The sequence below is a fragment of the Acomys minous genome (assembly GCF_964271855.1).
Source record: "Acomys minous genome assembly, chromosome: 15".
NCBI classification, from domain to species: Eukaryota; Metazoa; Chordata; class Mammalia; order Rodentia; family Muridae; genus Acomys; species Acomys minous.
In genome coordinates this window covers 86,205,414-86,218,246 of record NC_140497.1, presented here as the reverse complement: position 1 = coordinate 86,218,246, position 12,833 = coordinate 86,205,414, and the positions used below count along the sequence as shown (strand labels likewise).

The 12,833-nt window shown below is 45.0% G+C and overlaps 1 protein-coding gene across 4 annotated transcripts in view; it reads left to right on the top strand.

Annotated features, from left to right (window-relative positions):
- The window catches only part of TBC1D30 (TBC1 domain family member 30), an 80,785-nt gene that overhangs the window by 44,683 nt on the left and 23,269 nt on the right, over positions 1-12,833 (top strand). For all 4 annotated transcript variants that reach the window (XM_084759993.1, XM_084759994.1, XM_084759995.1 and 1 more), the window contains 4 exons: positions 927-1,052; positions 3,353-3,538; positions 6,643-6,811; positions 8,668-8,836. In XM_084759993.1, the coding sequence (XP_084616119.1) occupies positions 927-1,052; positions 3,353-3,538; positions 6,643-6,811; positions 8,668-8,836 (650 nt within the window). The remainder of the gene's footprint in view (positions 1-926; positions 1,053-3,352; positions 3,539-6,642; positions 6,812-8,667; positions 8,837-12,833) is intronic.

Sequence of the window (12,833 nt, the reverse complement as noted above, 5' to 3'; positions counted from 1 at the left end):
AAAATGCCTCAAGACTTTGGCCCAAGAGGCTGGAAGGGTAGGACCTGCAGCTGGTGTGGATGGGAGGAACAGGTGTGCATGTGTGTGCATGTCTGTGTGTATAACTGGAGTAGCGGTGGGCGAGGCAGCTGGCCTGGCTTCTGCTGCAGCTGAGATGCCCGCCTGATTCGTACCTAAACACAAAGGCATCCAGTGGGCGTTCGAGCAGGATTCGGATGCTTAGAGGTCTGCTCGGAGGTAGTAAGCAAGACCAAATCCTGCCAAATTCTGTTCAGATGCTGGAATTTAAAATGCACTCTAAGGTTATTAATTTATAAATCTAATCTTAACATTGTGATTTGAATACCGGGTGTTTCTCAAGTGACTATTAATATGGGATTATGAAATTCTTTTTTTTTTTTTAAAGTTAGATTTTCTTGGTCAGGTAGTGGAGTAAAAATATCCAGTGGCTCTTTAAAAAATTATTCGCTCTGGAATCTGTCAGAATTGCGTGTATGGTGGTGTGTGTGTGTGTGTGTGTGTGTGTGTGTGTGTGTGTGTGTGTGTGTGTGTAGGGGGGGGGAATGGTCCGTGTGTGACCGAGTAGCTGTTGCCCAAGCAGAAAATGACTTAGAGTTAAGCAAAACAAGATTATAGAATTATGTAGCCTATCCAATCATCTGAAATAAGATAAAACAAATATGGTTACCCCCACCCCGCAATGATTAGATTGTTACTTGGCACATAGTAGGAACTTAACAAATCTTTATTGCAAGAAGGAATGAAAGGCCCCACAGGGTTCACTTTAGTACGGCGCACGGGCTTGGATGCATGAGCTAGCCCTGGCCTCCACGCAGTTCCACGTCCTTCCTCGGTGCAATCCTAGTTTTCTAATAAAAGCAAGATGTTTTTCCTTAGCAGTCTTCTTTGTTTATGCAACTGTGTAGGTTTGGCTGACCCTGGCAGATCACTATTTGCACAGTATAGCCATCGACTGGGACAAAACCATGCGCTTCACTTTCAACGAGAGAAGCAACCCTGACGATGACTCCATGGGAATTCAGATAGTCAAGGTAAAGCCCCCGGGCTTGGCTTCCTGTGCTAATGTAGTAAGAGGGGCTCCGGGATGCAAACGTTTCCTAGACCTCTCCGTCCAGGTCTGAACACCTGCGCACGATCCGCCGCCTCCTCATTCCGTCCGCTAGTAGCTTTTGTATGGAGAACTTGCCTGCGCCTTTGCATTCTTAAGTTTAAATGTTGCCAGTAAGAGGAAAATGTGAGCGAGCTTCCACACATACCCAGTTCATCTGATTATGTTACACAATAGGAGAAATTCCCTTTTTATTTTCCTTAGTATGTATGGGTCAGGGAGACCAATGATACTTTTACATCCAAGTCGTCGGACTGAGACATTTCAAGGTGAGCATATTTCATATTAGCAACATTGGGCTCTTATGGAGCTTTTGCTGGCCTAGCTGTTAATTTATGGTGAGGCTGGCTGCCTGATCTGTGTCTAGCGTTCTCACCAGCTATGGGGCAGCTGTGGTTGCACCACCTGCATCCCTGCAGTGATTAGAGCCTGGTGCTAAGAGCCAAGGATGTTGACTTCATTTGGTACCAGAATAATCCTTGTACATAAGGCTCAGGCACATGAGCTTTGCTTTTATGAGTGTTCCGCAGAGGGATGCTAAGCTGGGATTTGAAAGGGAAGGCTGTCTCATCTGCATTTTGGCCACCATAAGATGGCTAATGTGTTGGCACATTTAAATCCATTTCTTAAAAGGAGGAAGAACAAACTAAAATGAGCTATTTTCTGATCTAACTTGGTTTGTTCCAAATGAACATTTTTGAAAACCCATGGCACTGCACGTTGCATACTGAAGCCCTTTGCATTACCCACATCTCAGTGCTTTATTTGGAATTTCAGCATAGGTTTTACAGAGACAAAATTTCATGTTTGAAACATTCCCTTTCTGTTTAACCTACGGATTAAGGCAATGCACTTAAAAATGATCTCATCTCATGTGTATGAGTGTTTGCCAGCGTGTGTGTCTGTGCACCACTGTCACTGGTAATTTTATCTCATGTGTATGGGTGTTTGCTAGCATGTGTCTGTGTACCGCTGTCACTGGTACCTGCAGAAGCCAGGTGAGGGCAACTAACTCATATCCTCTGGAAGAGCAGCCAGCATTTCCGACCTCTGAGCCATCTCCAGCCTTTCTCTCTCTTTCTTTCTCTTTCTTTCTTTCTTTCTTTCTTTCTTTCTTTCTTTCTTTCTTTCTTTCTTTGAGACAGGGTCTCACTGTGTAACCCTGGTTGCCTTGGAACTCACTACATAGATACCAAGCTCTCCGTGGACTCACAGAAATCTTCCTGTCTCCATTCCTGAGTGTGCTGGCATTAAAGGAGGCCACCATCCAGACCAGTTTAGGCAACACACATTTTATAACCATGTTATTAAAAAGAATCTTTTATTTCTTTCATTGAAGCAAATGCTTTGTCGGTAAAATGATCTTCTCTCCTGAAGACTACAGTCTCATCTTGGCACTTAAATTATAGATATTAGCTTCATTGCATATTAAAGTGCAGCCGGTGTTATTATCCACATTGTAGAAATGTATAGACTAATTTGCATAGGATGATTTGCCTGTGTAATAAAGGGTGCTATTTTAATATTAGTCTTTAGTAGTGGAGCTTTAAGCAGCTAAATCTTATAACGGTATTCTGTTCAAAGGACTAATGTTAGCACTCTTGCTATATGTTGAAACGACTATATATATATGTACATATATATATATCACTAATGCACAAGAGGCTCTCAATTTACATGAGATGATAGTTGAGTTTTGTTAATTGGGGAACTTTTTGTATTGATTATGGAAACACTCTTAAGAATGTTTGCCTGACTAAACTTATCCTTGTGACTCTTTCTCAGATTGCATAGTTGAAAGCAGTAGGAAAAGAGAAGTTCAGAGGAGTGCTTTGGCTCATGTGTATAAGTTGCTTATAAATTAAAAACAAAAACCAATATCCATTCTGATAAAGCTAAAAGGTGAAGTGAAGAAAATACTTTGGTGTTGTTCCCCCCCCCCCCCCCCCAGGGAGTATTAGGAGTTTTGTTAGTCGGCTTTCAATCTCTGTGATCAAGCTGTGACAAAATACCCGAGGCAGGCAGTTCACAAGGAGACGAGATTTATCGGCTTACTGCCTGGGAGGTCTTTTGACCCGTTGTTTTGCATCTGTGGCGGGCAGCCATCATGTTGGGAAGGTGGGCAGCGGAGCAATGCCGCTGGCTCCACGGGGCCCAGGGAGAAGTAGTAGGGATCCAAACCAAGCAGGAGGCATTTAAAAATCATTTCCCCTCCCTTCTTAGGATCTGCATCGCACCGGCTGCAGTTCCTACTGTGGCCAGGAGGCGGAGCAAGACAGGGTGGTGCTAAAGAGGGTGCTGTTGGCGTATGCCCGGTGGAACAAGAACGTCGGGTACTGCCAAGGCTTCAACATCCTGGCTGCCTTGATTCTGGAAGTGATGGAGGGCAATGAGGGGGATGCACTGAAAGTGAGTATCAGTTCGGACCAGGGCAGCTGCTGAGCTTGGGGCCATAGCTCGTTCCTTTGATGCCTCTCCCCTTCCAATCCCTTTGTCATGACCTGTGATAGGGCTTATCATCTGGTAGAGCCATATCTCATGACAGACAGCGGTAGCTGTCAACTAGGAATGTTTTCACTCCCATAAGATGCTTTAAAAGCAGGTTAAGTATTGATTGTGTCAATTCTCCTCTCTCTCTCTCTCTCTCTCTCTCTCTCTCTCTCTGTGTGTGTGTGTGTGTGTGTGTAACAAATTAGGTCATCTTAACACAGGTATTATATTACTTCACAGTTTCTCTGACTCAGAAATCTGGCCATGGCAGAGCCAGCTCAGGGGCACATCACTCCGACATTCATGATGGTGGCTGTTGGAACTTTATTGAAGTTCCATTTGAACTTCACTCAATGGCTCACTCATTTGAAGGCTCACTCAAATGGCAAGAGCGTTAGCAGACTATGTTATGTGGTCATTGGCAAGGAGTTCCTCACAGGCTGTTGAACTGAGTGTTCTCAGGTGTTTGGTGGTGGTTGGCTGAAGGCCTTATAGTTCCTTGCTATGTAAAGTCCCCCATCTCAGACTGGAGCCTGATTTTCCTCAGAGTGAGCATGGGAGAGGAGGTTGCAGATTTGCAGGCAAATGTCGCATGTGATGGCCGTTGTTTTTCCATTCCCATGGTCACCAGGTCAGTTTATATCCCAGGGGGAAGGGCTTATGCAAGTGACTACCAGGCCAGGGCTTCCGCTCAGGCGGCAGAGTGCTCGCCTAACCTTCACAAAGTTCAGTTCCGAGCCCTGCGCAGGCCAGGTGTGCTAGTGTGCGTCCACAGTTCTAATACTTGGGAGTGGAGGCTGGGGCATCAGGAACGAGTTCAAGACCATACTCCGCCATATAATGTGTTCAAGGCTAGCCAAAGCTAGAGACCTTGTCAACAGAGAGAGGGGAGTTGCAGAGAGACTAAGATAGAGACACAGCAGATAGACAGAGACACAGGCAGACAACACACACACACACACACACACACACACACACACACACACACACTAGCACAAGGCGTATAGGGCATAAGTAGGCATATCTCTGCGAGGTGTCTGCACAGAGAACGCATATGAAATGAATCTTTGATGTCTAAGACCTGTTTTAGTTGAAAGCAGTTCTGCCAACGCTAGTAGTGTAAGATGAGAGGTCTGACTAAGAGTGGGGAAGTCGCCACAGATGGGGTCTGTCTTAGTCACTGCTCTACTCCTGGGAAGGGACTTCATGACCAAGGCAACTCTTCCAAAGGAAAGCATTTAATTGGGGCTTGGTTGTAGCTTCCAAGGGTTAGTCCATGACCATCATAGGAGGTGCGTGACGGCAGGCAGGCCATAATGGTAATGGAATAGCAGCTGAGAGTTTTCCTCCCCATCTGCAGGTAGGTGGGAGAGAGGGAAGGAGGGAGGGAGGAAGGAGAGAGGGAAGGAGGGAGACAGAGAGAGACAGATGGCAAGAGATGGAGAGACAGAGAGAGGAGACAGAGGCACTGACTGACTGGGCCTGGCCTGAGCTTTTGAGCCCTCACAGCGCACCCCTGGGGGACACGCCTCCTTCAACAAGGCCACAGCTCCTAGTTCTTTCTAAACAGCCTGCCAGCTGGGAACGAAACATTCAAATATATGAGCTATGGGGGCCGTTCGAATTCAAAACCACCACAGAGTATGTATGAAAAATGAAGGCTTGCCAGTATGGAAGGGCACCAGTGCCTCAGTTGCTCAGGGCAGGGTGAGTCTCCAGCTCATAGCCGAACCTTCACTCTCATGTTGACTGCAACGTTTGTGACGTGCGCCATCTGATCTTTGCATTCAGGCCTCCCCCTGCTGCTTGACTGCAGGGAGTATCTCGGAGATATGGAAAAATAAACAAATGTTCCTCCTGGTTCTATACACATCACGGTAGACTTAGTTATAAACCCAGCCAGAAATGAGTTCACCCTCTCACCCTTTCTGTTCATGTATCGAAGGTGATAGCTTCGAAGCTACATTACTTATTCGTCTAGAAGGTGGTGATAGGGAGCCGAAAGGCAGTAATGGGTCCAACGCGTGACTCTGGGGCGCTCTAAAGGAGAGAGCAGTTTTAGCTGAACACGGTAGTGCATGCCTTCATCCCAGCACTTGGGAAGCAGAGACAGGATGATGTCTGTGTGAGTCTGAGGCTAGCCCGGTCAAAAGGAAAAAAAAAAAGGATTATTTTATGTATTCAGTTGGCCAGTGTTAGTATTCTTTCTCAGATGTAATCTGCATGTCTAAATCAGGAAGTGTTCTGTTTTACTCTTTGCTTTTCTGGTGTCCTGGGGAGTGAGGTGGATTTTAGGGAGTTGGTGGGGGTGGGGTAGGGGTGCATGACAGCATTCAAGCTGACTGGGAAAGGCTATTACAGAACTGATATGTGCTTTGTTGGGTCATTTGAGTGGCTTTTGACAGTTTAGAAAAGGCAATTCAAGTATAGCGATCAGAAGACTCTGGTAATTTGAGGAACTCATGTGACAGGGCTATGAGAGAAGCCGGTTTTAAAAAGGCACCAAGTGTGCAAACAAAACCTCGTTCTGTTTCATAAAGCCGGCGGCGTCAGTCACTCTGGTAGCCCAGGTGGCTGAGAGTACATCTCGAGGCCTGTCTCAGTGTGAGTGTTTTATGGCAGGCCAGCTCTTGGGGCTTTCATATCCAGGTTGTAAAACCCATGACATCAGGAAGACAGGATGCAGGTGCCTGCTGAGTGCAGGGCGCTCGTGCCTTCTCATGTCTCCATGAGGCTGAGCATTGCGTAATCGCAGCTATATGTGGGGTGAACCAGGTCTGGCAGCCCTTCCAGAAACTTCACAGCGCAGCTGACTTTGGGTTACTTAGATAATTATGCCGCCTGCTTCTTGCAGGGAGTGTAGGTGAGTCCAGAATTGGTTTCTGACGCATCGGGAGGAATGTGTGCTTTGGTCGACTGTGTTCATCTCTGGATGTGCTTTTTATTTTGGCCAGGCTGGGATCCTGGTGGGTATGAAGCGGTCTTGCTATCTTTTTCTTCCTTTCTTTTTTTTTTTTTTTTAGATTATGATTTACCTGATCGATAAGGTACTCCCTGAAAGTTACTTTGTTGATAACCTCCGGGCGCTCTCTGTGGATATGGCTGTCTTCAGAGACCTTTTGAGGATGAAGCTCCCTGAACTGTCACTGCACCTCGACGCCCTTCAGAGAACGGCAAACAAAGAGAGTGGAGGTGAGGCTGGCGCGCGGCTATTGCATTTCCTCCCAATGTGTTTGGTTTGGCTGGTTCTGTTCTGTGTGTGTGTGAGTTTAAGTTCTGGATGGAGACAGGTTGCCAGGTATTTCTGTTTAGAGTGTGGCGTAATCAAACCTAAATCTCCAGAGAACAGACACAAAATTGAAAATATGTAGGGCCACGTGCCGCCAAAACTTTCACGAGACACGGCCAGGGAGCCGGTTAAGAGTCGAGCTCTGCGTCCGGTCCAGATCAGCGCCAGCATTGCCCAGCTGTAGGTGGAGAGTGGCGCACATGTCTCCTTATCAGTTAAACTAAACTGCACCAGACCAGAAGGACGTCTTTAAAACTGAGCTGGGGTGCACTTTGGGCCAGACTGTGACCTTGGCAGAAGCGATAAGGTTATGGAGGAGAGGCTGTGATGTGGGGGTGTGGGGGTCACTGGCAGGTAGTGGGAGTTGTCCCGGCCATCCTGTGCCTACTTGGTGCACTTCTGCAATTGTGTTCTCTGAACAGCAGAGAGGACAGTCAGTGTTTGCTGTTCTGTTTGACTGCCACTTGCCGTGGTAGACTAGGCAAGCACTCTGGCCTGATGTGCACATTTAAAGCTGGGAGCACAGGGCTGGAGTTGCAGCCCAGCGATGGTGTTTATTACCCGCATGTTCCAGGGCCCCAGGTTCCATCCCTTGCACCACCAACAAGAAAAGAAAAATGAGATGAAATGAAATAAAATAATAGGGGACACATTAAAGAACGTTGTTGTTTTTGAGACAGGGTCTCACTGTACATCCCATGGTGACCTCAGACTTAGCAGAAATCCTCCTGCCTCAGCTTCTTGGTGCTGAACTTACAAGTTTTATCAACATGCCCAGCTGTATTTAAGGGTTTTGAAGATCTGGTTGTTAATAAAATACAGAGGAGGTTTTGGAGACAGCTGATCATCTCTAATAAGCTTCTTGTGTGATCCAGTTACAGTATAATTGTGTCTTCATGGTAGTGATAGACACAAGTTATTGACATCTGTGTTTTCCTCAAGTCTCTGGGCAAATATTGGTTCACAGGAGAAAAGAAGAAAACCAGTTCAGGAAAAAAAAATATATATTAACCTACGCTGAAATAGTTGTACTATCATTAGAAGGATCAGTATAAAAATTGAATAGACATTTATAGTCACTCGAAGTACAAAGGAATAGTGAGCTTTTAGTGAATCCAAAAATTTCAAAATGGGATGGATCCGTCTTTAAAATGGTATATCACTTAGTTTAAAATATTTTTGAATTGAAAGCTGTTTAGCATCTAAATATTTTGGAATTTTTTCCACTTATTTTCTGTTTCATTATACTGTGATCTGGGAATCATATAACTTAAGAGATAAGTAATTTATAATAAGCAATTTTAGCCCTAATAGCTGCATTTGAATTAAAGTGGGAACTACAAGATTTTGAAAGTCTGTGGGCATTTTTTTTTGCTTTATTTATTTATTTTTGTTTGTTTTTCGTTTTTGTTCGGGTGATGCTTCTGAGCACCAGCCCTCGATTTGTATTTGAGGAGATGCAATGGGTTGTTTTCACTATGTTTTTGATGAGGAAGACTTTCTCCTTAATTTTAAGTGGGCTTCAATAAGTAGATCCAGATCTAGTTCAGGTAAAAACTCCTGAAGAACGGCAAAGAATTGATGACTCTCATGTCTTGGAGTTTTCTACTAAAAATGTTTCTTCTAGAAACATGGGCAGGGGGAAAAGGAGGAAACCGGCTGAGGGATGTGAGGGAACAGCTGGGAAGCAGCACTGCCTGGGTGGCTGGGCGCCTCACAGTTCCCAGCTCTCAAGGACTCCTGTTTTGATTGGTTCCAGGCGGCTATGAGCCCCCGCTCACCAACGTCTTCACCATGCAGTGGTTTCTCACGCTCTTCGCCACGTGCCTCCCTAACCACACGGTTTTGAAGATCTGGGACTCAGTCTTCTTCGAAGGTTCAGAGATCATCCTGAGGGTGTCGCTGGCTATCTGGGCAAAGCTGGGAGAGTAAGTGATTTCCTCGTCTGTCCTGGGGTTCTTCAGTACAAAGTGCATGTGTGAGAAAGAGAGCTGTGAGCTGTTGGCGTCCACACGCCTCAGCTGGCTCCTTGGTTTCTCTGGGAGAAAAGGGAATCTATTCAGGAATGGACAGGTTTCTTCTAGATTCCTCGCCTCAGTATCAGACCTCTTCCTCATGGGGCTTTCTATACACTCCAGTGGAAGAGGAAGGGGGCTTGACTGTAGAAGAAACTGCTGTATCTGTAAAGAAATAGGCAGATTTGCTGCTGCATATCACAACTGGGATTATTTAATTTTCTTTTTTCCTTTCTAAGATAGAGTTTTATCTAGTGTAGAATGACCTTTAACTCCTGATCTCCTAGCTTCTACTTCCAACCCCCAGGTGCTGGGATTACAGGTGTGCGTCACTACACCTGGCTCTTGGATTATTTATGAGTCTTTATTATTTACTTTGTTCTGACGTTAGAGCTGTGATAAAATTAAATGAGATTCCCTGTATGAAGTGTACTGGTGCCTGTACACTCAGTAGGAGAGTATGTGTCTGTACTTGTACAGTCAGTGGAGAAGGTGTACCTGTACTTGTACAGCCAGTGGGAGAAGGTGTACCTGTGCTTGTACAGTCAGTGGAGAAGGTGTACCTGTGCTTATACAGTCAGTGGGAGAAGGTGTACCTGTGCTTGTACAGCCAGTGGGAGAAGGTGTACCTGTGCTTGTACAGCCAGTGGGAGAAGGTGTACCTATGCTTGTACAGTCAGTGGAGAAGGTGTATGTGTGCTTATACAGTCAGTGGGACAAGGTGTATCTATGCTTGTACAATCAGTAGAGAGGTGTATCTATGCTTGTACAATCAGTAGAGAGGTGTATCTATGCTTGCACAATCAGTAGAGAGGTGTATCTATGCTTGCACAATCAGTAGAGAGGTGTATCTATGCTTGCACAATCAGTAGAGAGGTGTATCTATGCTTGTACAATCAGTAGAGAGGTGTATCTATGCTTGACATCAGTAGAGAGGTGTATCTATGCTTGCACAATCAGTAGAGAGGTGTATCTATGCTTGCACAATCAGTAGAGAGGTGTATCTATGCTTGTACAATCAGTAGAGAGGTGTATCTATGCTTGTACAATCAGTAGAGAGGTGTATCTATGCTTGACATCAGTAGAGAGGTGTATCTATGCTTGCACAATCAGTAGAGAGGTGTATCTATGCTTGCACAATCAGTAGAGAGGCTGTACCTGTACTTGTACAGCTAGTGGAGAAGGTGTATCTATGCTCGTATAGTCAGTGGGGAAGGTGTATCTGTATTTGTACAGTTAATAGAGAAGGTGTATCTGTATTTGTACAGCCAGTAGAGAATCTGTACCTGTGCTTGTACAGGTTTGTTTGTACAGTCAGTAGAGAAGGTGTGCTTGACCAGTCAGTGGAGAAGGTGTGTTTGAACAGCCAGTAGAGAAGGTGTGCCTGTACAGTCAGTGGAGAAGGTGTGTTTGTACAGTCAGTGGAGAAGGTGTGTTTGTACAGTCCGTGGAGAAGGTGTGCCTGTACAGTCAGTAGAGAAAGTGTGTTTGTACAGTCAGTGGAGAAGGTGTGTTTGTACAGTCTGTGGAGAAGGTGTGTTTGTACAGTCAGTGGAGAAGGTGTGTTTGAACAGTCAGTGGAGAAGGTGTGTTTGTACAGTCAGTAGAGAAGGTGTTTGTACAGTCAGTGGAGAAGGTGTGCCTGTACAGTTAGTAGTACACTACAAGGTGCTTCCTCATCATCCTAAGGAATGGAATTCTAAGGAATTACTGAAATGGTAAAATCGGGTTCTGCCAGAACATAATACCAACCAAATCTCACTTACCCTCCTTACTAGTAGTAGGTGAGAAAGAGGGCATGTTTCTGCTCATTTATAGTAAACTTAAGAGGCAGAGAAATTTCCAGTGAATAGCTTGAGTAATGTCAGAAAACTAATAAGCCAGTGGCAGTGTGTTGTTTACATTACACGTACTTATCTATGTGTCTGCATGTGCATGGTGCTTGGTGCCACAGCATGTGTGTGTTGCCCAGAAGACTTCTTACAGGAGTTAGTTCTCTTCTTCTACCATTTGCGTTCTGAGAATGGAGCTCAGCTTGTCAGGCTTGTCAGCAAGCTCCTCCTGCCTCCAGCCATCTTGCTCCCCTCTCCCAGCCATCTTGCCTTCTCTGTTTTAAAAGTTTTTATTTATTATTATTATTATTATTATTATTATTATTATTATTATTATTATTATTATTATTATTTTGGTTTTTTGAGACAAGGTTTCTCTATGTTATCTCAGCTGTCCTGGACTTGCTTTGTAGCCCAGGCTGGCCTCGAACTCACAGAGATCCGCCTGCCTCTGCCTCTCGAGTGCTGGGATTAAAGGCATGTGCCACCACGCCCGAATAGCCTTTTTATTTATAACTTGTTTCTGCAAGATATTTTTAAAAAGGAGAGATCCAGCAACTATCCATTCGAGGGCTCAAAAAAATCATGAATGTATGTATTTGTAAACATCGTGTAGCTGCCTTCGTTTGCCTTTATTTCACTGTATGATGATTTCCAGACAAGCCAACAAATTCACTGCTGTGAGCTTCGCTGTACCGTTTACTTATCCTTCCGCTTCCCGCTACGTGCCCTTCTTCACTCACGCGTTTCCAGCCTGCATCACACTGCACCTTTCTGAGTGTGTCGGTCCATCTCTGGGTCATCTTCTATAGCATTCAAGTAGGAGAGGGCAGTTCTGCGTGATGGCTCAGTGCTGGTCACTTCCTGTTAGGCCTCAACGATGAGGCAGGAACAGAGCGGGTGATCCTCCTGCTCCCCGCTACTCACTTGCTGTCGCACAAGAATTTATTCCTAGGGTGGTAACAGGATTATCACTGGTGAAATCATGATTTCTGCAGGTAAGAGCAGGCATTCACTGAGCGCCCTAAGTGGGTTTTCTTCCGTGTGCTCCGCACGTGTTAGCTCATTAATGCTTTTTCATCATCCTGCATGGGTTGTTGTTTTAAAATAAATTTTAAAATTTATTACATTTACATGTGTGTGTATATTATGTATTGTGTGTATGAGTGAGTATGTGTGTGTGAGTGTGTATATGTGTGTGTGATGTGTGTATGCATGTATATGTGTGTTTATGTATGTGAGTGTATGTGTGTATGAGTGTTTGTTATGTGTGTGTATGAGTGTGTGTGTTATATGTGTATATGTGTATATGAGTGTATGTATATGAAAATGCATATGTATATGTGTGTGAATGTGTATATATATGAGTATCTGTGTATATGAGTGTGTGTGTGCATGTATATGCATATGTGTATGAGTATGCATGTGTTTAAGTGTGTGTGTGTGTGATGTGTGTGTGTGTGTGTGTGTGTGTGTGTGTGTGTGTGATGTGTGTGCAGATGCTCAGGGATGTCAGAGGAGGGTGCTGAATTCTCTTAAGAGCTAGAAGTAATGGCAGTTGGGAGCTGGTCGAGGTGGGTGCCGGGGACTGAACTCAGCATGAGCTTTTAGCTGCTGAGCCGTCTCTCTAACCCGCCACGGTCACTACAGATGTGAGAGCCGCAGCACAGAGTTTAATGAGTTGCCTGAAATCACCCATTTAGTAAGTGGGAGACACTGTTTTGAACCAAGGCACCCTGGCTCTAGAATTTGTGCTTTTCATTATGCAAATCCCCCGCTCAGAAATGGCTCCTGTTTATGAATTGTAAATGTTTCAGGGGGTTTTGCTCATGATAATTATGCATCTATTCAGCGTGCAGCTTGCGGGGAGCAAGGAAGGGCCACCAGCACCCATCCCGTGCTGCAGTGCCTGTCATTGCATTAGGCAGTTTGAGGTTATTGCCTCATTCGGTTCTTTCAATAGCCCCGCAGAGCAGGGGAGATTATTACTCCCTGTCTTTTCTAGTGAGAAAATTATCCTGAGAAGGTTAATTAACTCGTTCACAGTCGCGCAGCTAATTTGAAGCAGAGCTGGGGCT